The 27,523-nt window shown below is 50.0% G+C and overlaps 1 protein-coding gene across 5 annotated transcripts; it reads left to right on the top strand.

Moving 5' to 3' along the window:
- PLA2G6 (phospholipase A2 group VI) lies at positions 1–26,246 on the top strand. Of its 5 annotated transcripts, none has more exons than XM_090043042.1 (17): positions 1–117; positions 5,079–5,318; positions 5,723–5,938; positions 7,413–7,593; positions 11,043–11,230; positions 12,602–12,698; positions 14,225–14,407; positions 14,784–14,892; positions 15,374–15,544; positions 17,903–17,993; positions 20,196–20,359; positions 20,781–20,931; positions 21,128–21,264; positions 22,030–22,184; positions 22,775–22,942; positions 24,574–24,647; positions 24,864–26,246. In XM_090043042.1, exons 2-17 carry the CDS (start codon positions 5,110–5,112, stop codon positions 25,006–25,008), a joined length of 2,439 nt encoding a protein of 812 aa, XP_089899168.1. In that variant the 5' UTR covers positions 1–117; positions 5,079–5,109; the 3' UTR covers positions 25,009–26,246. The 5 variants fall into 5 exon arrangements, with proteins under 5 accessions (XP_089899168.1, XP_089899166.1, XP_089899167.1 ...); XM_090043040.1 differs by lacking the exon at positions 1–117 and adding an exon at positions 124–952; XM_090043041.1 differs by lacking the exon at positions 1–117 and adding an exon at positions 810–4,456.
- The last annotated feature ends 1,277 nt before the right edge of the window (positions 26,247–27,523 follow it).

Genomic DNA, 27,523 nt, shown 5'->3' on the forward strand with positions numbered 1-27,523 from the left:
CAAAGGGAGGGTGGTGCGGGGGTGAAAGAGCGGGTGCTGTGACTTGCGGGCGCTGGTCACGTGGCTGGGGAGGACTTTTGTTGGCGGAAGTCGGGTGCTGGGTCAGTGACTCAGGAGGTGAGTGCGGCGGGGGCGGGGCTCTGCGCGGTCTGTGTCCTCCGCCTCCCCTCGGTCATCCTGCCCCACCACGTGGCAGCCCGGGCTTGACGCCCCGCCCCGCGCGCACGTGCTGGGGGGTACCTGTAGGGCGTGGGTGGGTGTTTGCCCCTGGGCATGGACTGCTTCCCCCGCCCCAGCCTGGCACCCTGGCTCGAAGGGGGTGTCCATGCGGGCATCAGGGAGGAAGGAGCCACCTGAGCGAAGGGTCAGCGAGGGCCTGTGGGGAGGTGCGGAAATCCTGCCAGCTGTTCCAGGAACAGCTTTGGGGAGAAGGAAGTCGCTGGCTGCAGGCACCAGTGCGTCCTCATTGACTTTGTGTCTCCATGGGGACTTTTTTTGGCCACACCAGCTTTCTGTTCCCCTTTCCCTGGGTATTTTTTATTTCTCCTGAATTTCTGTTGCAGGGGTGGGGATAAAGGGCTGCTTATAAAGCCAGGTTTTTTTCGGTCATTTTCTCCTTTGTGCTCTCCCCCTCCTCCCCTTTGACACATTCAGCGTTTTTCTTCTTCCGTGATGTGGATCTGGAATAAAAGAAAGATCTTTCCCTCCCCTTCCCTTAGCGTTATGCTTGCTGCCATTTATAAAGACCTGCCTTACATGTTTATAATGCTTCCCTCCCATTTATAAAGACTGACCAACTGGGGATGAGGATGCCTGACCTCATCCTTGTTCCAGCTTCTGTTCCTGTAGTGTCTGTTTTGGGCCCTTTGACCATTTTGTTTTGCAGAGAAAACAATGGAGCTGTCCAAGATCCTAAATCCTTTGGTGAACTCTCTCTCTGGAGGAAATGCAGGTCTGGGACCCTGTCTGCACAAGGAACAATGTTTAATCTGTCTTGTGATGGCAAACACCAGTTGAGCTCCCCTAGTGTCACCAGCAGTAGGAGCCCCCCCCGTGAAAAGCGTGGTGTCGGAAGCAATGTTCATTGGCTGTTGTAGAACCAAAGATAAGAAGCCCTCCACTGTTTGTTGAATCCCTTCACATGTTGCTTTCCACCAACTTGGGGTGGTCATGGAATTCAGTCACCTTTTGGGCTGGGGTTAATATTGGGGTTGGGGTGTTCTTGATATGTTTTACTCCACCTTGTTTGAGTAACAGCAAATGCAGCCTTTTCCCACTTCTTCTGAGTTTTTAACTTCTTTATATGAGCATTCAGTTTTCCCTGCTTTGAGGAGGGTTCAGGGTTGGAGAATCCCTTGTTTGACAAATGGAGCCTGTGAGCAGCCACTTTTTGCTTTTTATGGGATCCTATAATCCAAGAGAAAAGGGCTTCCTCAGGTCCAGGTGGCTTTTGTGTGAACAAAAGAGGCCTGTGAAACTCTGTCCTCTTCCTCTATGCTGGACCTGTCTCCCTTTTTGAGGAGCTCAGGGTGTTGTTGTCTGTATCACTTCCAGGGCGTTTGAGAGGGCTGCTGAGCTACTGACTTGCTCTTGCTCCATACCCCCCAAACCCAGAAATGAGGCAGGGAGGCTGTTCTGATGGAGCTCTCACGGCGCTTGACTTCTGTCTTCAGCCTGTTGAGAGTCCTTGCACAGCAGCTTCTGGGCTTGGCAGGTGTGGAGCAGGAGTCTGTGGGCAGGTGCTTTTCTTCATGGCTTTCCCTAGACCACTGTGGAAGCAACATAGATGCGCCTACTGGGTATGTGCAAAACTGCTCAGCTGCTCCCTCCTCGTTTCAGGTTCCAGTGCAAGGAGCCCCAATTTCAGGTCTTTCAATGACTCAAAAGCAATAGGAGCCTGTATGCTCTGTTTATATGTTTAATGGGATTGGAATCTTAGTTCTAAGGTCCTTTTGGAGTCTCCTTGTGCCTGTCACTGATAGTTGCTTCCCTTACAGATGTAACATCTGCCAGCAAAATTTTCAAAATGACAGGCTTTGATGGCATCCATGTGCAGACTGCCCTATAAACGGAGTAGTCCAAAGCTGCTGTCCCAGATTCTGGGGCAGGGCAGTCTCATTTTTGTCTTGGGTATCTTTTAACAAAAGCATTTTTTCCCAAGGCTTGCAAACTGTGGAAAGGTTGGTTGCAAATAGTGATAGGTCTATAGGTTAATTCTTTGTCGTAGAGACCTTCGGGGTTGTTTGCTGCTTTGGATGTCATGGCTAAAGATCTTTCACTTCAGGCTAGAAGTGACTTACATAGACCTGATCCTGTGTTTAGACACCATGTGCTTGCTGAATTTCTTCTGTTTCCAGAAAGACTTAAAACCGCTCTCTACTGGGCACTAGCAGCTTCTGTAGCAGCTGTTGTTCTTCATGTGCAGGCTGTTGATGAAGAAGTCTGTTACCTAGAGCTTGATTCATACCTTTTATTGCTAAACTTTCTCTTCTCAAGACTGATCTGTGATTAGGCTGGATGTTGCATATGGGCAGGGAGGGTTTCAGTTACTGTTATGAATGCCGCAAGAGTGTGATGGTGGGGAAGTTTGCGCCATAGGAGTGCTGAGGGGTGCTGCTGAGATGGGTGGAAGCAGTATTATGAAGGAGAAGAATAAGTTCTATAGAAAAGAAATGTGCCAGATAATGTGTGGCCTCTGCAGTGCTGCACAGACCCTCCTTCCTCCTCTTTGCTTCAGGGAGATGAAGGACTTGAAGCTTAGTTCATCCATGAAAGAACTCAATGCTGAATGTAGTGGAGATCAAGGATGTCTGCAAAACCGGCTTTGTAGGTGCGTGGTGGGGGGAAGCAGGGCTATGTGTGAGGGGAGTATGGAGAAGAGCTGGGCCGTTTGTGGAGGGAATGGAGACCTGCAAGAAAGAGGTGGTAAATGGTGTCAACAGCACTGTTGTGCGTGCCTCAGGACTCTGGGATGTTTTGGGATGCCTGGCTTTCTAGCTGATGGCCAGCATCATACAGACTTCTTTAAATTTCCCCCAAACAAAAAGGAGTCTTGTTAAGGGTTGGGTATTTGACCGGTCAAATATTGGCAAAAACCTGTCAATGGATCCAAATAAAACACACACGATCATAAATTTTCCATTAAGAAATTTGTCAAAAACAACAGAAATTCATATTTCTGTCAGTAAAACTACAAAAAATATAGTTTTTTGTAAAATTGCCATAATCTTTGGTCAAAAAAATATTGATCAGTCAATGGACTGCATATTTGACCAGTCAGTTGACTAGCTTCCCAAACCTAGTTTTGTTAAAAGCCAGTTACAGCTGCTTGAGAGAATACTTTTCTGATATTGCTATAAAAAGGCCAGGAACACCCTAGTTAATTTATCAGACATTGCATGCAGCCTGTATTTATGATTTCACCTTCACTTTATCCGTTTCCTTTTACTTCCTTCTCTGTGCACAGCATGCAGCTTTTAACATTCTCTGCAAACAGTTGGTGAAGCACGTCAGCAGGCGTACATCCTCCTTCGTCGCTGGAATTAACTTGGCTATGGTTGTTACAGCCATAACTTTCCTTGATGATAGTGCATGTAGTTTAAACAGCATTAATACGCCCAAACAGTTTCCCCTTGTTTAGCAATCCCAGAGCAGAACCTGGACTGACAGAATCATCTGCTTAACCTGCACCACCCACACAAGCCATTTCCTTCAACACAGCCCAGGCTGACATTGCATACAGCAAACAAACTACTTCTTAATTGTTTCTGTATCCATGTTAAAGTGTGTACAGTCAGGCCCTGATCCAGCAAATGCTTTGCTGTTATGAGAAATCCCCTCTGCTCCCCCGGGAGGTATACTTGGATTTTTGCTTGAGGTAGTGAGGTCAAATGCATACCTGTGCAAGACTTCGCCTCAGTGTGGAGGTTGAGGGTGAGAGTCATGGGAAAACAGGGATGTAAGGGTTGTCACCTAATCCATCTCTCTGCCTTTACTTCAGGGTTGGCAAAATGCAACCTGGGGGCCAGATGCGGCCTGCCAGGCCATTCTATGCAGCCTGCAGGGCCCCTAAAAACTTAGAAAATTAATATTAATCTGCCCCTGGCTGCCTATCGTGCGGCCCTCAATGGGTTGCCAAAACTCAGTAAGTGGCCCTCCACCCAAAATAATTGCCCACCCCTGCTTTAGGTGAAGTTGACCCTACCTGACCGATTCCTAACAAATGTTTGTTTCTCTTGCTCTGAAATGCCTCCAGTGATGGAGCATCCACCACCTCCTTTAAGACATCTGTTACAGCAATGGTGCTCAACCTTTTTTGCCTGGTGGGCTAGATGGACAGTGCCCAGTCCATTGGGATCCAGGCCACAAATCTGGCACCTGGAGTAGCTGCAGGTTGAGCAGCCCTGTGTTACAGTACTTTACTTATCTAACTGTGGTAGTGAGCTAGAAAGTGATGGTAAGACAAAAATCATAGTTGCGGTTAGCATGGGGTAGCTGAGGGGGTAGCTAAGGGCTTCCCTCCCTTGTATAATTCATGTTGGGTGTAAAGCACTGGGCTGGCACTTGAGACCTGGACCCAACCTCTCACCCTGCGCCAGGAATCCTGTGTGACCAAGGCCAAATCACTTAATCTCTTTGAGGCTCAATTTTCCATCTCTAAAATGAGCATAAGAGTCCAGCCTGTCTCCCTTTAACTGTCCTGTATATTTAGACTGTCCCTTACAGGGATCATTTCTTAGTGTGGCGCAACTCGGAGTAGGGCCTTGATCCTGACTGAGGCCTCTGGAAATTACTGTGTCCATCAGTCTCAGGATCAGGCAATCTGGCCTGCTGGAAGTCTGTTCTATTGATTCATGATGCATAGCCCTTAGGTCTTCTGTCCACTTTACGCTGGTCTGGGGGGAAGCTGAGGACAGTACTGCTTGTCTCAAGAGCCCCATCTGCTGGAGCTTCTGAAGCATCAGTGGGCAGCCTGTTGGGGTTAGGGGAGGGAGAAGCTGGGCTGAAGGTCACTGAATGATGGGGGCACCAGGGCAGGGGCTGATGCAAGTTGAACTTGGTGGTGTCATTTCTTTCAGGGTGAGTGGGACAGGACAGCTCATCTCAAAGATGCAGTTCTTCGGTCGAATTGTCAGTACTATTAACAGTGTCACCAACCTGTTTTCAAACCCATACCGAGTAAAGGAGGTGCCCTTGGCAGAGTTTGCATCTCATACACGCCTGAGGGAGGAGGGCAGGGTCACCCTGTACAAGAACAATGCAGCTCGCTCCTGGGACTGCCTGCTGGTGAACCCCCAGAATCAGCTGGTTGCCTTCCGGTGAGTGGCAGAGCAGCCATTCCTCTTTGGGTTGCTTTCTTGGTGAGAGAGTGGTGATTTCCTGTGGATGGCCACCTCTCCCGATTCCCCAGGTCTGTGAGAACAGGGGATAGAAATGCTTGCCTGGCTGTAAATGGTAGCCACTGTGGATAGGAGGGTCTGTTCTAAGAGGGGAGAAGTGCCCTGACAGTCATTGATGCAGGAATGGACATAGTTCCTTTGTATCAGTAGGAGACTTCCTCCACACCTTGGCATGAATATTCATTCACCCAGGGAGCAAGCAGAGAGATTCTGGGACTGGGGCGTGTAGGAAATCACTGTCTCCCTGGTGCTAGCAGTGGTGTCTCCTGGCCTACTTGGAAAGGAGATGAGCAGCATTCTTACTCCCTTTTCCTTTTCTCCAGGATCTTCCAGCTGGACAACGAGGTGGAAGCTGCCAGGCACTTTGAGCAGTATGCACGGCAGCTGCGCCCCTTCTATGAGAGCTCCCAGCAGCCTCTGCAGCTGGAGGTCCTCCAGCAGCTGAGTGACTGTTTCCGCAGCCACCCCAGCTGGTCCCTGGCCCATGTGGCAGTGGAGATGGGACTTCGGGAAAGCTTCCAACACAACCACATCCAAAGGCAAGAGCTGAGGAGCTCTCCTCTGAGTTAATTCCCCAGAGAAGAGAGGGAGCCCAGGCCAGCACGTTCAAAAGGAGGTGCCTCACTCTGTAAAGCAGGCCCTGAATAAAAGTTGGGCTGCTTTGGCAGCCTCCCCTAAATCAATCTGCAGGTAGTACCCTAGGTATCTTGCTTAGTCAAATGGCGAAGGGGATGGCTGCCTGCCCATTCTGGAAGAATGTATACCTACTATACCCCATGTGATTTATCAAGGTCCAAACCCACACCTTTTGAGCTCGAGGAACAAATCAATTAGCTAGTAGTTGTAGTAAGGATGTTACTGCCCAGATTAGTGGTGCCCAACCACTTCACCCTGTGGGCTGAATTGGTGTACCTGGGTTTGTCCACAGGCTGGATCTGGCCAGTGGGCTCAATCTGGTGCATAGGATTTGCACGGCAGAGGCCAGAACTGGCTACAGAGGGGTGTGCAGCCTGACCCTGATCTAGCCACCCAGGGAGACGGGGAGTGGCCTAGCTCTGATGGGGGGTGCAGCAGTCTGGCCCCAATCCTGATGCATGTGGGGGCACAGGGTAGAGTGGCCCTGATCTGTATATGTGGGGATGGGGAGCAACCTGGCCCTGATGTGGTTGTGCAGTATGTGGGTGGAGGCCGAGCGGCCCAGCCCTGATCCAGACACATAGTGGGATGCGGATGGGGAGCAGCCTAGCTTGGTACAGATGCATGGAGGGCAAGCCCAGCCCTGATCCCGTTGTACAGCAGTGGTCCAGCCAGGGTCTGATCTGACCATATGGAGCTTCCACCACTCTCCTGCCACCAAATTTTGCTACCTATGGGGATCCCCATGGGCTATTTGGCCTGGCACTGTGAGCCAGATTTGGCCTGAGGGCTGGGGTTTGAGCAACCCTGATCTAGATGGTCCACTCATTCAGATGGGGTTGTGACACAGTTTGTGCAAGCGTCTTATGCAAATAACTAGAAGGGAGGAGGGATGTTCTCCCTGGATCACAAGTGCTGGAAAGCTCTTTGTTTGAGATGCTGCATTCCCCTTTAGCAGGATCTGGGGAGATGTCTGTTTTGAGGAGAAGAAAAACTTGAAAGGAGTTGAACAGGTGCTTAGACATGAGGGAGGTAGGAAGGGTCTGGGTACAATTCTCTATGAGGATGCTGCAAGTCAGTGATGAGGCGTGTCAGCAGAGCTATATGGGTGGCTCCATAGCTGGCATAGCAGAGATGCTAAGAGGCTGGTCTGAGGGACACGGGCATGGATGGCTAAGGACAGAAAAGTCTTGTACAGCGCTTGCGCTGCTGCTGCTATTGCCTTGCCTTCACAAAGTGCTTGGGTCTAACTCGATTGTTTAACGAGGCTTTGAAGCAGGTGTCTGTGAGGCAACTGTACATTGAGGGTCCCTGTATTCCAGGAAAGAGGGCCCCTACCTTGGGCTCATGCTGTGTTTTATGCCTCTTGTGCTGCAGCTGTTTGAACAGCACCCAGTGTGAGGATGACTGCACCCCGCTGCATCTGGCCTGCCGGAAGGGAGATATTGAGTGCCTACGGGAGCTGATGGATTGCCATGCCCGGCTGGATATCACTGACAAAAATGGGGAGACGGTCTTCCATTATGCTGTCCGAGGCGGTAGCCCTGAGATAATAGAGGTGAGTGGGAGGAGAAGCAGCCTGGGAGAGGGGCTGGTTGAGGAGGGGAGTGCTAAGGAGCCCCTTATTTGGAGGGGGTGGGGTGGGGGAGGGGCAGGATGAAAGAAGAAAGGCCAGTGCTGGAGGAGGTAGGACCAGGGCTTTCCACTTCTGGAGGAGAGTGAGCCAGCTGGTTCTACTGCTACATGAAAGGGGTGGGGTAGAGAGGGAATAGTGTGGATCCTGTGGATTGATCTCAGCCCCAGTGTTCCCTACATTTTTAAGGATTTTGTTTCCTAGGTGAAGCCAGAGCTCTTGGTTTGGACTCTGAAGTCCAGCATGCTTTGTACCACCAGCGTGAAAATAAATGGGCCTGATTAAATAGTCTCACCAAGACAGTAGAACTTATTATTGGCTGCCCAAAGACTGGAAGAAGGCCAATGTGGTGCCGATCTTCAGGAAAGGGAGGAGAGTGGATCCGGCTAACTACAGACCCATTAGCCTGACTTCTATCCTGGGGAAGATCTTAGAAAAGTTTATTAAGGAGGCCATCCTTGAGGGACTGGCCCAGGCTAACATCCTAAGGGATAGCCAGCACGGGTTTGTTGCGGGTAGGTCTTGTTTGACCAATCTCATTTCTTTCTATGACCAGGTGACCTATCACCTGGACAAGGGAGAAGAGATCAATGTCATATATCTTGACTTCAAAAAAGCTTTTGATCTGGTATCCCATGATCACCTCTTGGCCAAACTGGCCAGTTGTGGCCTTGGGTCCACCACGATCCGCTGGCTGGGAAATTGGCTTCGTGGTCGGACCCAGAGGGTTGTAATTGATGGCAGTCACTCATCGTGGTGCCCTGTGACCAATGGGGTCCCTCAAGGCTCTGTCCTTGGACCCATACTGTTCAACATCTTCATTAATGATGTGGACATTGGAGTCAGGAGTGGACTGGCCAAGTTCGCCGATGACACCAAACTTTGGGGCAAAACATCCACGCCAGAAGATAGGCGGGTGATCCAGGCTGACCTGGACAAGCTCAGCAAATGGGCAGACGAGAACCTGATGGTGTTTAACACCGAAAAATGCAAGGTTCTCCACCTTGGGAGGAAAAACTTGCAGCATCCTTATAGGCTTGGCAGTGCTACATTGGATAGCACTACAGAAGAAAGAGACTTCGGGGTCATCATTGACCACAAGATGAACGTGAGCCTGCAATGCGACGCTGTGGCTAATAAAGCAACCAAAACGCTGGCGTGCATCCATAGATGCTTCTCGAGCAAATCCCGGGACGTCATTCTCCCCTTGTACTCGGCCTTGGTGAAGCTGCAGCTGGAGTACTGCGTCCAGTTTTGGGCTCCACAATTCAAAAAGGATGTGGAGAAGCTTGAGAGAATCCAGAGGAGAGCCACGCGCATGATCAGAGGTCAGGAAAACAGATCGTACGATGATAGGCTGAGAGACAAGGGACTCTTTAGCCTGGAAAAGCATAGGGGTGATCTGATGGCCACCTATAAGTTTATCAGGGGTGACCACCAGGATCTAGGGGAACGTTTGTTCACCAGAGCGCCCCAAGTGATGACGAGGTCGAATGGTCATAAACTCCTGCAAGACCGTTTCAGGCTGGACATAAGGAAGAATTTCTTTACTGTCCGAGCCCCCAAGGTTTGGAACAGCCTGCCATTGGAGGTGGTTCAGGCACCTGCATTGAACACCTTCAGGAGTAAACTGGATGCTTATCTTGCTGGGATCCTATGACCCCAGCTGACTTCCTGCCCTTTGGGGCTGGACTCGATCTCCCAAGGTCCCTTCCAGCCCTGATGTCTATGAAATCTGTGCCTGGTCTTGGGCCAGGTATTCCCTTTCTGGCTCCATGTGTTCTTCCCTTGTTTTAGGCCACACCTGTTTTCTCATGTCTGTGGATCCACAGCTAGTGCATGATGCTGGTGGTTTGAGTTGGCAGAATTCCCCCTTAAGCCTACCTACAGAAGTTGGGTGATAGGAGCCTTAGTGTGGCATAGATGAGTCCTCTAAGTCCTTGTGTTGGGATGCCTGTGATGGGTTGGCCACACTGACTTGGGGAGCCCTCCTCACATGATTCCTTCCTGCTGATCAGTAACATTTTGAATGCTGTATGTTTGCCCAAGCTGATATTAAGAATCAGGGCCCTGAGACTGAAGGTAGAAGGGCAGCAGCCTGCTGCTGTTTTTACCTCTGGTCTGAGGAGAGACCTAAGCTATTTCAAGGTGTTTCCAGTCCTCTTCTGGGTACAGTGTGGGAGTATTTGATGCTAAACACTATAATCTCCAGAGCAACCTAGTGGGGTGGAGATGGTAGTACTTCGCATGTTGGTCTGGATGACCATCTGCTGTCCATGGGCAATGCCATCTCTGGGCCATGCTCTGACCTGAAGCCTGCTGAGGAATCTAGCAGCTGACAGGTGGCACTGGACACTCCCTATTTTTGCCAGCTGGTCCCTATTCTTTTATTAGTGTCTGGGCAGGGGTTAGAGCTTGTGGCCAAATCCATGGAAGGAAGAGAGGTATTCTTGATCTGGCCTCTTGGACTGGGAGGCCCCTGCATGTGGGGCTTACAGCACAACAGGCTGGGTCTCTGCAGAGGGGAGGCTAGGATTTCTTTGCCTCCTTCACATGTTTGTAGGAATTCTTAGGGTTCAAATTGCTTGTTCTGGGGTTTAGTTTGTCATCTTCCCCAAAGTTGCTGTCAGGTCCCTGGTAGTCTGTGAGAGTGGTGGTGTGGCTGAGGGTGCCCTGGGTTGGTATTTCTAGGGCAGCAGGCAGGGAGCTTTTCAGCCCATCACCAGTTCTTTTTTACTCTTTGAACTTGGGGCTTGGTAGTTTTCCAAAAGTAATGTTGCACTTGGGAAGGCTCCAGGAGTGTTCTGGGACAGAGTGTAGTGGGTTTGACTTTGTGACAGGGTGTGTTGAGAATAAGGCTCAGAGCTTGTAAGAAGTGAGGTCTGAAAGTAGTGCTAACTTAACAAGAAGGCCTGTCCCTGGGTTGCTGTAGGAGAATCACTGAGCTAGCTTACACCAAGAGAAGTTTTTAAATTTGAATTCCCCCATATCTTATTCCCTCTGGGAATCTGCTACAAGAGTGGGCAGATTCACTTCCTGCTGCTTCTGCATAAACCCAGAGCTGGTGGGTTTCCTGCAGGGGTAAACCAGCCAACTGACAGTGCCGTTTGGCGTGAAATCATAGGGGAAAATAAAATCTTGAAAGTGTTTCTGTTTTTGTTCCAAGTAGAACCTATATTTTGCTCCTCACCCAAAGCTGGTTGACTCATGGTAGTATCTGGGCGAAAACGGAGAGCATGCCATGGGTTAGTCTTCCCTGTCGGGTGGAGCGTGGGGAAGGGTTGGGCAATTTCGTGCATGAGGAGCTAGGTACTGTACCCAGCAGCCATCTTTGGAACTCCGACAAGGAGATCACATTGTTCTGTCTTTTTCAGCTCTTGGGCAAAACGTCATCTGTTTCCTTGAACTACCTGAGCAACCAAGGGCAGTCCCCTCTGCACCTAGCCTGCCAGCTGGGCAAAGAGGATGTGGCTGTGTCTCTGCTGAAATGTCGGGCCAGCTGCAACATCACTGGGGCTCTGGGCTTCCCTATTCACACTGCTCTGAAGTACTCCCAGAAGGGGTGAGTGTCTATTAATCTTGTTGGGGAAAGAAGCACTGGAAGGCCATCGTCGGGGGGGAAGTGGGGAGTGAGGGGTAAGTCCTTTCTCCTGCCTCTTGTCTTTTCATAGATTTCATAGACATTAGGGCTGGAAGGAAGGAACCTTGGAAGATCATAGAGTCCAGGACCCTGCCCAAAGGGCAGGAAGTCAGCTGGGGTCATAGGATCCCAGCAAGATAAGCATCCAGTTTACTCTTGAAGGTGTTCAATGTAGGTGCTTGAACCACCCCTGATGGCAGGCTGTTCCAGACCTTGGGGGCTCGGACAGTAAAGAAATACTTCCTTATGTCCAGCCTGAAACGGTCTTATGGTAGTTTATGACCGTTCAACCTCATCATCCCCACTGGTCACAGGACACCATGATGATTGACTTCCATCAGTTACTACCCTCTGGGTCCGACCACAGAGCCAATATCCCAGCCAGCAGATTGTGGTGGACCCAAGGCCACAGTTGGCCAGTTTCACCAAGAGGTTATCATGGGATGCCAGATCGAAGGCTTTTTTGAAGTCAAGATATATGACATCGATCTCTTCTCCCTTGTCCAGGTGATAGGTCACCTGATTGTAGAAGGAAATGAGATTGGTCAAGCAAGACCTACCCACAACAAACCTGTGCTGGCTATCCCTTAGGCTGTTGGCATCAGCCAGTCCATTAAGGATAGCCTCTTTAATAAACTTTTCTAACTTCTTCCCTGGGATAGAAGTCAGGCTGATGGGCCTGTAGTTAGCCGGATCCACTTTCCTCCCTTTCTTGAAGATGGGCACCACATTGGCCTTCTTCCAGTCTTTGGGTACTACACCAAAGCGCCAGGAGTTTTCAAAGATCTGTGCCAGGGGCTGGGCTATGATGCTCGCCAGCTCCTTGAGTACCCTGGCACGTAGCTTGTCAGGGCTGGCTGAGAATGGATCAGTGTCCAGAGCACTGTTTACTGGCATGGACTCATTGGCTTTCTTCCCAGTGCCTATGAGTCTCACTGGGATAGAACAAATACCAGGAGGTTGTGGACTGGCTCAGGTGCCTCTTGGTGGCCTTCCTTGGAGTGGAGCCTATTGGGTGGTTGTTAGTGGCTTGCTAGACACGGCCCAGCCTGTCTCTGTTTAGGGCTCACCTGCCTCCTTGAACGGTCCCTGGCAGGGCACCACCAGCTGATGCTGATCCCACAGGCCAGCTTCTGGCCTGCTGGGTGCTACTCAGTGGCACAACTCCATGGGTGAGGGGGCTGTTTTGCTCCCAGTTTCCCCATGTGCTACTGTGGTAGAAACATTGCAGATTGTTGACAGGCTGTGGGACCTTTGTCTTCGTCTGTGCTTTAGCTTTGTTTCTTCCCACAGTTGTGCACAAGCCATCCTCAACACTGATGTCAGTCAGGTGCAGTCCAGGGATCCACGCTATGGAGGAACTCCACTCCACTGGGCCAAAAATGCTGAGGTAGGCATGTCCTCCAGCAGGTGGAGGACATGTTGGTAGTGGGTAGGTGGCATATTAAGATGCATAGCAGCCCCACTGCACTGCGTTTGCTTGTTTGTGTTCTGTCTCATAATTCCTCCAGCCAGAAACGTTCCCCTTCCAGCAAGGTTCTGTGTCTCTGGGAAGCCATTTAGAGTACAGCGTCTAGTAAGGCTCCAGAAAGGCAGGCCGCAAATGGCATATACAAGCCTTGGACGTTTGGACTCCCAAGTAGAACAGTCTCTCTTCCAATGGTGCCAGCTGAAGATCAGACCCATACACTCTGGAAAAAGAGCTCCAAAGCCCAACCATGAGATGACCATGTGGGCTGATCCTAGTTCAGAGTTTCCCAACCTTTCTTATACCATGGGCTGGCAGCGGAGCCAGGCCAGGAGGAGAGATGTGGCTGGGGGCAGCGCGTGCCCGAGGAGCAAGCTAGTGAGGGCTGAGCCACCGCCACTGGGAGCTGGTTAAAGTTTGTGCCATGACCTGGCACCCAACCCTTCGTGGCCCAGTAGCAGACTGCAGCCCGGTGGTTGGGAACCTCTGCCCTAGTTTATCCATGGCTGCTAGGTTTCCAGATTGTTCTTCTTTCCTCTTTTGCTGAGTAGTGGAAAGTACTGCTTTTGGTCTGAGGCCCCCTCTAGGGTAGAACTTTTTGTGCCATCATAAATGCACAACAGTGCCTAAGGGGAATTGAAGAGCAACTTCTTTAATGGCAGTGATAGGGGAACTTTGGTAGATACCTTGTAATCATCCATAATGGGAAGTGGCCCCATGGCTGGGGTGGATACTGTTACCCTGGCGTAGATTTTATACCTCACACCAAAATGTGGCTTTTGCAAGGGCACGTTGTCCCCTGATGCAGTGTGAGGACATGGATTTGGAGCTGTTTTTAGATGGAGAGTGCCTTCTACTGATTTACTGACATCTCTCTGCATCCTCCGTGGAGTTATCTCATGCAACTACTGAGATTTAAATCTGCTTGGATTGTGAAGAGGAACAGGAGGAGTGCATGAGGATTTTGGCAATATCCACATAGAATCTCCTTCCCCCTCTGTCCCTTCCTCCCTCCCACTTGGCAGTTTCTTGCCAGAGACTAGTCCTCTCAAGAGTTTGTTTTTGGGTTGCTGGGTTTTTTTTTGTTTTTTTTTTTTCATTCAGCTCTGGCTCTGTGCTTGTAGGCAGTGTAGCATTGTGAGACAGAGATGCTCACCAGCATCAGTTAGTCATTAAAGTGAACAGCTGCTTCTGTACCAAATGTGAGAGAAATCTTGCAAAAGTCCACAAGTCCCAGCATGGCCATTCAGGGATTTGTAACTGAGTTTGAACTGCTGGGGATTGTCTCCACTCACTTCTTCCCACCATTGCAACCTCCAGCATGGTTCCATTGCTGATTTTTTTTCTGGTGTATCCTGCCTCTGGGAGTACTTTGCCCTTCCTGGCTGTTACACTGAAGCTTTCCCCTTTTCTTGTTTTCCCTTCCTGCTTGCACCTTTGGGGTACAGATGACCCGACTGCTGCTGATGTGTGGCTGTGAAGTGAATGCCGTCAGCAACACAGCTGACACAGCTTTGCACATCATGGTCAAACGGGGACGCTTTGACTGTGCCATGGTGCTGGTGACACATGGGGCCCTCACAAATACCAAGGGGCAGGATGGCAACACCCCACTGCACCTGGCCATGAAGGTGAGTTTCTCATGAGTTGCTGATGGCTCTGCACATCCATGAGGGTTAGAGGGAGTATTTTCTGCAGGATCCTGGCATGAAAATACCAGAGAGGAGGCTCCACCCCTCCTTTTGGTGAAAGGGGGTTAGCATGTGCTTCTCATCTCTTCCGTGCCTCCAGCTGGGTTTTGTGTCCAGCTGTGGTAATGATTACACCATAAGCCCTCACCCTTGGAGTTCCAGGTGTTGGGAAAGAGTTGAATTCAGCGAGGCACCCTTGGGTAGCTGGGGCACCCAAGGGAGCTAGTAAAGAGGAGGGTGATGAGGCTCAGGCACATCAGTGGTGGCAAGAGGGGAAGGGGAAAGTTGCTGATGGCTAGAACCTCCTATCTTACAGCATGACCAGCTGGATATGATCAAGGCCCTTATTGTGTTCGGAGCAGATGTGGACATCCCCAATGACTTTGGGGAGACACCAGGACTAGTGGCAGCCAGGACCAGCAAAGGTGAGAGAGACAGTAGGGGGGCAAGGGGAAGAAAGCCCTGAGAAGGAGAGGGGAAGTAGGGAATGGGATGTACCTTAAGGAAAGACAGGTGCACATGCCTCTTTTCCAGGCTGGGTTGTCAGATGCTGCCCACACATGGTGAGGCAGGGCAGCTCCTCTGGACTTGTCAAGGTGCAGTCACACCTGGCCCTTTAAATGTTGGCTTTGGAAGATGGCACTTGTGACATAAGGTGGCTGGGACATATAGGATCAGGGACACCAGCAACGCCCTGACTAATGGCTGGTTGTGGAGGGAGGCCGAAAGTGTGATCCCTGCCTTGCCCTCTTTTCCCCCCCACCCCCCCATCCTCTTCCCAGTAGGTCATTATTAGACACAAACAAACACTGCTTTGACAGCCCAGGCAGTGGTGCTGTTTGGAACAACCCCTTGATTTGTGGATTGATTCTCTTTCTTGTACGTGTGACTCCCCTCCCACCCAAGGTACTAACCGGAAGGTGCTCTTAGACCTGCTACAAACTGTAGGGGCTGAACGCTGCCACCCACCCAAACCCGAATCCCCCAGCTTGGTGTCCTCAGAGCTGCCACCACCACCATTCTCTTCCACCCCCCCGGCAAGACCACCTCCCCCACGGAACAAGAGCCGCGGCTTAGGTAACGCCCTCCCCAGTCCTGCCTCTTGCTCTTCCCTTCTTTATCCTCAGTCTTCTCTGAGGTCTTCTACCCAGGCTGGTCTGTTGAGGGTGGTTGGAGGGTGAGGTAGACCCTGTCCTCTTTCAGCTCTCATTGCCTTTAACTCAACCTTCCTAGAATCAGGTCTATCTGTCCTTGTTTGAATTTTCACTGGTGCAACTGCAGTGTGTCAAGCAGGAAAGAGGTGTCTTGGTGTGACTGGTCCCATTGCTCTGGGAGAAAACTTGGGAGTATACTCCCACATGTGACGATACCCCTCTCCACCCAGGGGAGAGGCAGAGAGGGAAGGGCGCAGCTTGTTTTGTTTTATGAGTTCTCCATTCTCATTACTCTCAGTGACTGGCAGGAGGGGAACAGGTGAGCTAAGGAGGGAGATCTGGGTGGATGTGAATTCTGGATCCAGAAAGCTTCCAAAGTGCAAGGATGAAGCATAAGGATGTATGGAAACCTGGACATAGATTTTTTTTTTTTCCAGCTCCAGCATTAGGGTCTCAGTGGTGGGTGAAGTGGTGCATAAGGGCAGAGCATTGGAGGAGAAATGGCTTATCTCTTGTTCACCTTCTTGGAGGAAGTGACTGCCTGCCAGGGTTTTCCTGTGAAGGGTAACAGCCCTTTTGTGCCAGGGCACCATTCCTCTGGGGTATCGTCTGAAAATATGGATTCCTCTTTTACGTCCACAGCAGCATATGTCTGTATACCCTGGAGTCCCACAGCCCAGGACTAAGTGCCCCTCTTCCCTAATGAGTGCTTTATAGGTGTATGGGAGTCTTTCCAGGATTAGGCTTCTGACATACTGCTGAGATGGGGCTGTTATTTTTCTCAGGCAGCAGAGTCTGTGCAATGAGACTAGATCAGTTACCAGACTCCTCTGAGGATCCTCAGGCTCTTCCCAAACACTAGCAGTAATATGTATTTTCTTCCTCCCCTGTTTTTATTTTGGTTTCACAGGCTGGCACCTCATCTCGGCCAAATTTGGCTTCATGCTCCTAGGGTGGGGCCTGGAACTCTGCACAGAGGGGTAATGGCTAGACACTGACCCCCACAGCTCCATGCTTAGAGTATATAGTCTTAAAATTAGACCTAGGTTTTTCCCTCATTCCCACACTTGCAGTAGTTGTTGAAACCTGCCTTTTTTTCTCTTTCTTCTCCTCCTCCTCTGCTTGTCAACCTGCTCCTCTGGATCTATCTGAAAACTCTCGGGCTCCCTTCTCTCAGGGGTTTGATTTCTTCTGCCCAAAGAAGGGTAGAACTAGTGCTTCTGGGTGTGTTGCCTTGGGGCTACTGAGGGGACTTGTTTGGGGGGTGGAGGGATAGGGACCTTTTGATCTTGGTGCTGATGTAATAAAGCATTCACTGGGTCCTCCCAGTGAAGGCTTTGGTGTTTATTAACCAGCTCTCTGGGGGAGTGAGATGGTGGAGAGGATGATTAATGGCCTGGCTTTTTGAAAGAAAACCTGTTAACTAGATATAATTTGGCTAAGTAAGGACTAGCAGGGAATGGAATAAGCATTTGCAGGCATCTCACCTTGTGCCTTCTGCCATGTTCTGCTTCTCTTTTGGGGATTAGCTATATTAGATGTATTTTTAATAACACAGAGGGTGGTCGACCACTGGAGCAGATGGCTTGAAGAGGGTGTGGAATCTCCTTTAGACAAACACATCTCCAGGACAGCTTAGAAAAGATGGTGGTGATTCTGCTCTGAGCAGCTGGTTGGACTAGATGACCTCCTGGCATCCCTTCCAACTCTATTTTTCAAGTTTCTGTCTCAGAGCATTTCAATTTGAATAGCCAGAAGATATCACTAAGGTAGAACTGAGCAAATTTTTGGCTGGCTGTTATAAAATATTTCCTGCTGGCAGGACCTGGTTCATTGCAGCAGTTTTCCAAGGCAGATAATGGAAGCTCTGTTGCACAGGCTATGGAGGTACTGAAGATGGTTATTCTGGGAGCAGCTGTGCATTGGAACATAACTGTGCTCCAATAAGCCTTTTCCTGCTACTGGTAGAATGAAGGAAGGCAGTTAGCCATGTGAATCTGAAATTAGGCAGAAGGCATGGCGGGGTGACATCTGACAAAGGACATCCTCTATTAAAATGTACCCCTTTCTAAACAAGTTAGTATTTAAGGTGCTACCCCTCTCTGATTTCTGCCCAATAGAATGTAGAGGACGTAGGGGGAGAGGGCAGAAAGTGGGGAAGAGGAAACCCCAGCTGGAAATATTTCCAGTCCTGGTATTCCAAATAGGGCAAAAGCTCCTCTCCTTCCATTACTGGGCTAACCCTCTCTTCCTCTATGCACGCACCTCTGTGCCTCTCCAGGGTTTGAAGATGTTATCCATATTTCCACGGCACTTGGCTACATGCTGAAAACGCCGGATGTCGTGGACTCAGTCAGCGATGGGAAGAGCAAGTGAGTGAGGAACTGTGTTAATGAGACACAAATCGGGGAGGAGTGAGGGGGAGTGCATTTTGCCTCCCTCATAATGCAAAGCACTCTCAGTCTTGGAGCTAGGCAGAGTGCTGTGCTGTGCATTGTTGTGCTGCCCTTGCTGAGGTGCTGGAGTCAAACTTCTCATCCCTTTGCAGTACATAGATCTTTTGCTATGAAAGCTGTATTCCCACGACTGCTCCTTCTTCACCTGCTGGCCTCTCTAGCTCTGCCTTTAGTTCAGTGAAACTAAACATCTGCCAGCTCTACCCCTGGCATCTGCTGCTCCTTGCTGCTGAAAAATCAGCTCGGGCCTTGCAGTTACCTCCTCCCTTGTTCTACCCCTGGCCCTGATGTCTGCGCGGCTCCATGCCAAGTTCTACACTGATTAGCAGCAGCATACATGTAATGGCTGGAGAAGGGGGGCCAGCCCATGGGTGATGACATGAAGTGCCATGGAGGGGAGGAGGAGGTGCTGGTAGGCAGACTCCCTGTAAGTGATGGGGAGATGATGCTGCAACTGGAGGGCAGGCAGCAGGGTGCTGGGCTAGGAAAGGCAATTGAAAAATCCTTCACAGCAAAACAAAAAGCTGTCTGTGTTTTGCTGTTCAAAAGGGAAATTTGGTGTTAAACTAGGTTCTATGCAAGTATTGGGTAGAAAGATTCTGATGAAGGGTTGCTCCCACAGAGGGAGGAGAGAAGGGGGAGGTGGACAGAGTTTGAGAATCTGGTGAAGGACACTGGTGGGGGCAGCAGAGAGCAGGATGGGCGGTGGAACTGGTGGTGATTTGCAGGGGGTCGGAAGGGAGTATAGTTTGGGGTACAGAGCTAGGTAACTCCTTGCTGTGTGCATCACTCCACATCCTTCCTATACGAGGGTTTGCATCCATAGTGAGAACTAGCCTGCCTCATTAACCATGCTAACACATGCTTCAGGGAGGCTGGGAGTAGTGAATTGCAGCCCTCCTCCAAGGAAATGGCTCCCAGCAGGAGGACTTCTTGTAGCAGAGCTCCACACAGTATGAGGACCCTGACTTCTAGCATGGTGGGGGGTTATACTGCATCCCCTGCTATCTTAGCGGCACAGGGGAGGAAGGGGTACCTGCCTGCCAGCCATGAGGAGCTGTGGTTCTCTGCCTCCTTGAGGTTCTGTGTTGTGCGGGGAGCATAAAAAAGGCTCTGAGTACTCTGGTATGTAGGTCTTAAACTCTGCAGTGGGGTCTCTCATTTCTGTAATCCTCTGGGACTGCAGATTAGAAATTGATGTGGGGAAGAAGTGGGAAGGGGCTGCTGGCAATGCGGGGTGGAGGGGAGAGGGATTAGTACATTAAATGACAACACTAAATGTACATCAGTGCAGCTCTGTCCAAGTCTGATCCATGGTACCCCATAAGAATGCATGGTTGTTGCTGACAATGCTGCCAGGTACTTTGTTGCTGACTGTTGACAACAGGTGGAGCTACTCCTGTTTGTACAAGGTGAAGATCCATCCATTGCAGTCATCACTTGTTTCATCATGTGAAGATGTTTCATCACATGTTTCATCATGTTGAAGATATGTCATAGGGAGAGGCAAATGTTTTGGCACCTGGCAAGGGGTGGGAAGTTGTGAATTTGGTGCCTGCAAAAGTCTGGGAGATGTGTCTACCCCATAGTCTCAAACACACTAGCTGGATGTTGCTCCTAAAACGATCAGTATTCAAATAGATAATAGACTTAATGTGGCAACAGTGTATTCCCATGGTGGGAGGAATGTGCGGCTGTGGCTGTGGTGGGAAGATGGCTTTCTGCAGTGCAGTCTTTTGTCTGGAGAAAGCTGGTGACTTCTGACTTAATATTACTACATCCTGCTTAGGCCCTGCAGTGTCCTCCTAATTTCCAGGTGAGATGCTCAGAAAACTGCTCGGCATGTGTCTGGGATTTGATCATGGTAGAGGCAGTAATGGAAAAGAAACTGAAGGTGTTTGAGAGACCAGATAGGTGATTCTAGGACACAGGAGGATTTAGCAAGTGGAGTGAGAGCTGGGACACTTGTGGAGGGTTGCAGGAAATCTCTGACGGCTAAGGGAGGGTTGGGTATTTGGTTAGGGGCTTGACCACAGACTAGTAGAGAGCAGTATTGCCATCTGATATACAACATCTTCTGCTTTGTAACCCAGCTCCTGTCTCCTTGCTCCCTTCTAGTCTCGACCGTGTCCTGTGTCTGGATGGAGGGGGCATCCGAGGCCTGGTGCTTATCCAGCTTCTCATTGCTATTGAGAAAGCTACAGGCCGTCCCATCAGGGACCTCTTTGACTGGATTGCAGGGACAAGCACAGGAGGGATCCTTGCACTGGCTATCGTACATGGTAAGTGGTGGTTTGGTTGGCGGGGCTGAAGCACCCTGCTTTGGCATGTGGAGAAATGGAAGAGGTAGCAAAGTGAATGGGAGCCATTGGCTGTGGCTTATTGCTTCTAGCTGAGAGGGGTTTGCCTCCTAGGAAGAGGTGTGGGAAGTCATTTGGCAAGCAGTCAGCAGGTCTCACCAATCGAGTACTAGAATTTAGTCCATCAGCACTTTCTTCTTGCCTTTGGAGTTGGTGCTGAACGGATCCCCTCCCTTCAAGGCTTCTTGGTAACTCCAAGCCTGGCTTCAGAGGCTGCTGGGAGGGGTTCTTCCACCTCTGTTGCTGGCTTGGGTCATCTGCACTCTGATCCCCTGAGTGTGGCCAGATCTGCACTTCTGCCTGGCACTCTCGTGGTGACTGGTGGTGCTGTGCTGTGTTCCAGGGAAGTCCATGGATTACCTGCGGTGCCTGTACTTCCGCATGAAGGATGAAGTGTTCCGAGGGTCACGGCCTTATGAGTCAGAGCCCCTGAATGAGTTCCTGAAGAGGGAGTTTGGAGAGCACACCAAGATGACAGAAGTCCAGAAACCCAAGTGAGTTTTACCTGGGGCTGTGCTGGTTGGGATTTTTATGAGGGCTGCTTGACCTTGCTCTGCTCCCATTGGCAGCCTCTGTAGTGAAGAGTTAAACCTTGTCATGGGCCTGACTTGGAGAAGGATGCACAGGTTGGCAGCATATAATTGCATTGGTTTCAGCACTCACCTTGGTTCCTCCCTTCACCTTTGACAGGGTCATGGTAACGGGGACCCTATGTGACCGGCAGCCAGCTGAGCTCCACCTCTTCCGGAACTACCAGGCCCCAGAGACTAGAATAGGGCCCAATTACAAGACAACAGCTTCCTTCAAACCACTGACCAAGCCAGAAGGTAAACGGTGTCAGCACCAGATTTCATTAGTCCAGGTGACTGGCAGAAGAGAGGGCTTTGCCTCAAAGAACAGAAGTCTTTTGCCTCCTTCCCTCTTTTTCTGTGCAAAACAATACCTCCTGACAGTGGGTTATTTCCCATTAGCACTCCAGAGCTTGGTCTGAGAGAGAGTTTCTCATTCAGTTTGCTCTTTCTCTCCCATCCTTCTATGACTGTTCCTGATCTGCTGCCTTAATAAACCATAGCAGGGTACCTCAGTCAACTGGGGATGTGCTCTGCTGCTTTGCAGAGGAAATGGGGATGCCCAAATTCTGTTGCTTTCTTTGCAACATCAGGCAAAGAGTAGTGCAGAAGAGCCACTAGACAGTTGGAAAGTACATTCTCATCTAGCCATGTGGATAGGTTCTAGTGGAAATCATCTCCATCCTCTCTGTCTAATGAATGAATCTGTGCCATACTCTAGGTTCATCCCTAGAGTAACTCCACTGACAGCAAAAGAATTAAAACGGGGATGATTTTGGCTAAGGAGGTTGAATGGGGGGGGCAATACCTTTTGTTTAAAAAAAAAAATAAAAAAAAATAGATTCTTCAGTAAATCTTGGTAAGGACCACGATGTGGTGAGGAAGGGGGGTGGAGCTAACTAGTGGAGTAGTTCTAGGAGTCCCAAACCTCCCTGTTCCCCGTTTGGTGTTTTAGTGTTTTGTACCCCTGTATATGCAGGAAGCCTGCATCTCAGTTCAGCTTGCTCTCTCCTGTTCTCACAGACCAGCTGGTGTGGCGGGCTGCCCGCTGCAGTGGTGCTGCTCCGACATACTTCCGACCCATTGGGCGTTTTCTAGATGGTGGCCTGCTAGCCAACAATCCCACCCTGGATGCCTTGACCGAGATCCATGAGTACAATAAGTCATTAATTCGAAAGGTGGGAGTGAATTAGAGAGTGGCTGGAGTCCTGAGCCTGCATCTCTACCTTGAGCCCTCTCCAGCATGATGCTACAGCAGGGTGGGGGTCATAAATGACTCCATGTGGGTCAAAGGTGCTGTCACTGGCAGCTCCCTGACACCAGAGTCCTGTGTCTTATCCACACCACAGTCAGTTAGTAAGCTGCCCCTTCCCAGCACTTCCCTACCAGGGTGTTCCAACCTAGCTGTGGTTGGAGGCTGAAGTCTTGAGGCAAAACCAGACTTCTGCTTCTTGGGCTCTGGCTGTTTGCTCTCTGAGGAGATAGCAGGGTCAATTAGTGCTAATTTGTCACCACGTCTTGTGTGGTGCGCTGGCAGCTGCATTCTGGGAATACTGCTTCAGAGTTTACTGGACGGTGGTGGCCATGAGACATCCAACAGGCACTTGCTGCCAGGGCAGTTTAGAACTGAAATGGGGAGGGCTGTGATGGAGTATGAGATGCTTTGGTGGGAGGAGGAGAAGAGTTGTGGTGGAAGCAGGGTAGGGCCTTCTCTTCTCTTCAACCCCTTGAGCTGTGTAATGAAACTCTGTTTCTCCATCTCCTATAGGGGCAGAGCCAGAAGGTGAAGAAACCGGGAGTGGTTGTTTCTCTTGGGACGGGGAAGCCTCCACAGGTCCCAGTGAGCTCGGTGGATGTCTTCCGCCCCTCCAACCCCTGGGAGCTAGCCAAGACTGTCTTTGGGGCCCGAGAGCTGGGCAAGATGGTGGTGGACTGTGTAAGTATTGGGGGATGGGGTAGGTAGGAAGAAATGAGGCAGTGATGGTCTCTGTATAACAGATGCACCTGAGGCAGCATCTCTTGTTAAGCCTCACTATTTTAAAAGGAAAAATCTTCAATTTAAATTCAATCAAGGATATGAGGATTGCATGAGAGAGCACTCCCTGGATGAGTCCCTGTCCAAACATACCAACTGAATAAGGATGATCCTCTTCCCTATCAAGGTGTTTTCAATCATTCCCCATCTTGGATGCCACCATCTCCTGTTTCAGCCCCCCACCCCCTTAAACTTTAAAAAGTCCATAGCAGTTGAGTACAAAAAAAAGGTTTTCCCATGCTCTAGACAATGGGCTGAGTTAGTAACATAGGAATAAAAAGATGTTAGTGGTGGGGAAAAGGTTGAGGTGGTCCATCCTAAAGAATTCCTCTTGAATTGGACATACACATTTTTTAGATGGTTGTATTATGATCTGCCTCTGCAAAACTACAGCTAGGAATCTCTGGCCTCTCTCAACACATTCTTATCAAGGTACTTTCTACCTAGGATTTTTATACATACTGTTTCATGGCGGAGATTGTGTGTGTGTGTGTATTTTGTGCATGAGTGTGGAAAACCTGTGCTTTATCAGATAGGCATATTTGAGTAATTGGTTGTAAGTTTCAAAGCAAGGCTCAACTTTTTGCATTGATAAAATTTGTGAGCTCAATTTGTAGTAGGTGCAAAATTCTCACTTTAGAACTGGAGTCTGGTTTGAACACATCAAGCCTGGAGAAACTGAAGTTAGTTTGCTTTCTGAAAAAATGTCATGTATTGAATTATGACAATGGCATTAGCATTAACATCTAAGGATATTTCTAACCAAAAATCTCACTAAGAATGGATATCCATAACAGTCATGGGGATGCTCTTTTGCTTGCTCGCTCACTCTCTTGCTCATTTAACAAAAAGCAGCTCATTAGAACGTGTTTTGTGAACAAAATAAAAAAGGTAGAAAGTTCAGAGTTAAAACTCCACCAATAACCTTATCTCTGACCCCAAATTGACATGCACTGTAGGAAGTTTTACCTTCTGTAGTGGGGTGGAGGAGCCATAATCCTCTTTGAATCTCTTGGATATATTTTAACAGTGCTCACAGCAGTGGGGCATCTGATTGCCCTCATACTCCTGCTTTATCCATGGCAGGTTAGGGTGTTCTTGGTGTTTTGAATCAATGTGCCTTGTAGTTGTGCAACAGGGTTCTTTATGGTATTTTAGGAATAGGTTAGTCAAGCATGGCTGTATGTATGGACAAACATGAGTAGAAGTGATCCTGCTGTAAGCACGGGTATGGATTAGATGGCCTCCTGAGGACCCTTCCAGACCTACTATTCTATGACTCTAAGTCCAGGTCCTTATGCCTGCCACCCCACGGTGGATTAGAAGCCTGGGCTCTGCCACGGGGGATCTGTGACATGGCTTGTAGAGAAGCCCTTTTAAACCATTTTGATAGGTTTCTAATATGGGTTTGTGGTGGTTTTTCTGTCCCTGAGGCCTTTTATGGTTGGACTCGGAACAAAGGGAGCCTGACTGTATTGGTGGATGGGCAGATTGCCTTTCATGACCTAACAGCTGGCTTGTTTCCCTGACAGTGTACTGACGCAGATGGGCCAGCCGTGGATCGGGCCAGGGCCTGGTGTGAGATGACTGACGTCCATTATTTCCGGTAAGAGCTTTCCTTGGCTCATTGCCCCCCTCAAATCCCCTCCCCCCCGCTTTTTACACAGCACCATCTGTTTGGTCCTCTGTCCTCCCTCAAGGCCCTAATGTGGCATGCCTCACTTTGTCATGCGGCACTGCATCTGTGCCCCTGTCCTTGCCTGCCCCCTCACTGTGTCTCTGCTGCTGTCCCTACCTGGTGGTAACATCTCGGTGTCCACAGGTTCAACCCACAGCTGCAGTCGGATGTGATGCTGGATGAGGTGAATGATGCTATCCTGGTGAATGCACTCTGGGACACCCAGCTGTACATCTACCAGCAGTGGGAGCAGTTCCAACAGCTGATCCAGCATCTTCTCAGCCGATGACTCTCTGGAGAGTGCCCAGTCCCAGCAACAGTGACCACAGAAGTGGCTATGAAACAACCAACACTGTCAAAAGGGTGGATTGGAGTTTGGCTTTGGCCCTCAGCCTGAGACATCCCTGAGAATTCAGGGATCAGAATCACCCATGCTAGGCACGGTTCCCTTCAGTTTCTGGTATCTCGTCAGCATCTTCCTGGTTCGAGAATTCCCTGGATCCTTTGACCCTGATGTCTCAGAGCAAGGACAGACCTTGCTGTCCTTGCTCTGCTTCCTATCTCCCAAAGCCTGAGCAGACTTATACTGTAGCACTGAGAACTCCCTTACCTGCAGTGCCTCAAAACACCCTTGCTGGTGCCCCTTCTAGATAATATGCAACGACCAGGGCAAAGACAGACCTGCAAGGATTCCACTCTAGTCTGTGTGCTCCTGAGTGTATTTTGTGGAGGGAAGAAGAGTTGCTATCCCCATGGTCCACATGAAGGAGGGGGGCAAAGACGTTGCAATAGACTTGGACTCAGAGTATTGTGACTCTCTTCTTTTCTAATTGGCCATCAGCTTTCAGGAAGGGGGCATCGTTTGATGTGGTGTAGCTGGTTTGCCTTGCCCTGTCTGAGTAGGGCAGGGAAGATTAGCTTGTTGCTGCTCAGGTGGTGTGAATCACCCTGGGAGGCAGGAAGGGGTAAGACTTCAGGGCTTTCCAAATTCGTGCTTTCCTGCCAGTGGGCCAGCCACAATGGTCTTTGCTTTCAGGTGATGTGGAAAGTCCCTCTCCTTCTTCCAAGGTTACTTGAAAAGGACCGAGACACTTGTATGAGCTATAGAACAAAGGTTGAAATAAGGGGACCATTTACTGGCCAATTACTTTGACTCACTGATTTAAAATGCCCTTGTTTCCAGTGATCATTTCATACTGAGGAGTCTGGTCCCTGGGAAAAGATGGCTTCTCCTCCATTCCAGTGCTGCTGCTGCTGCTTTTCCGTGTTGGAAAATTCAAGGCTGCTTTTAAAGGGCAATGACTGTATCTGCCTGTATTTTAGCTTGTGCTAGCACTTTAATTTATTCACGTGTAAGAACGGGTGGGAGATGACCTGATAAACTGTGAACTGTGACTTTTCTTTCTGGAATGCAAGTGTCTCACTTATTGCCTGCCTTGCACAACTAACCAGCAGGTTATAATGTTGGTGCAAGCACAGGCTTCTATGTAAACCTGACATTGTGAAATAAAGGGAGGTGTGATCCTCATATAAGTTTTTTGTGTTTTTTCGGATGTCTTCTCTCCCACAAGATGCCAAAGGGCTTTGGCCAGATCTCACTGAAACTGAGCATCACTCCTCTGTTTTCCAGTTTACACCAGCATAAATGTGAAGTAGAATTTGTCTTTATAGGTACCAGGACAATCTGTCACTCACTGTTGATGTGCAGCCATCTCTGGGGTTGAAGGCAATGATTGTAACTTTGCAGGCATTGCTGAACAATATTATCCAACATTTGGGCGTGTGCTGCATAATGACCTAGTTGGAAGTGGGTCAGGTACATGGAGGGTTTTGCCAAAATGTTTTAGAATCTAAATGGCTTGGAGTGGTTCATGCCTTGGTTTCATACTTCACCCGAAAGACAGTTATGAGAAGAGAAGCTCCCCTCTCTTTAGGTCATGGTTGACCCTGAGATCTGTTTTAGTACCTTGGAGATGGAGGAAAACCCAGCTGTTGGAGAGAGTATCACAGAAAAAGCAGGGCTGCAAGGGACCTCAGAAGGCCATCTAATTCTGGCTTGTCCAACAAATGGCCCGCAGGCCATCATGCGCCTGCCAAGCCATTTTCTGAGGCCCGAGGTACTGCAATGGGAAATGAAAGTAAACACTTTGCTTTTGTTCCCACCCCTCGTCCCTCCCCCAGCCCAGGTGTCTGGCGAACACAGACTACGAAGCAGTTGGCTGCCTGGTGATTGCTGCCCCTCTCCCCGGGGGGAGCAGGGCCCCCTCTCTCAGCTCCCCCGACCGCAGCCATGGAGGCCAGGGTGGGTGAGCTTGCTCCAGGCGGGTCCCTGGGCCTGGGCTGAGGTGCCCCCTCGCCCCCTCTGTGCCAATCATGCGGTTCCTTTTAAGCCCCGTGTCGTGGGGTGGGCTGCACTGCATCGGTGGGGAAGGGGCAGCGCGGTCCGGTGTGGGGACGGGTGCATGAACATGAAATGTGGCTGCCTGGCTGTTAACGGGGCTATGTCCTCAGGTAGGATGCTGAGGAGCCCGTGTGGGGGTGCCACACATGCGTGTGCTCGTGAGGAGGAAGCACAAAGTCACACTCATGCCTTCCCCCTCTTCCATGGGAGCTGGGGGCGAGGAGGGAGACGGGCTACGCGTGCGTGGCCGCGTGTGAAGACTGGGCTCCTCATCTCCAATGGAGCCGGGCAGTGTCCTGAGGCGTTGCTTCTTCTCCTCTAACAGCTGGCTGCTCCTCCGCGGCTTCCTCTACCTGGTGCTGTACGCCCTGGTGTCCCAGGGCAAGCCTGCGTTCTGCTTCTT

Source organism: Crocodylus siamensis, chromosome 4 (genome assembly GCF_052110815.1).
Source record: "Crocodylus siamensis isolate JL-2025a chromosome 4, ASM5211081v1, whole genome shotgun sequence".
Classification (NCBI taxonomy): Eukaryota; Metazoa; Chordata; order Crocodylia; family Crocodylidae; genus Crocodylus; species Crocodylus siamensis.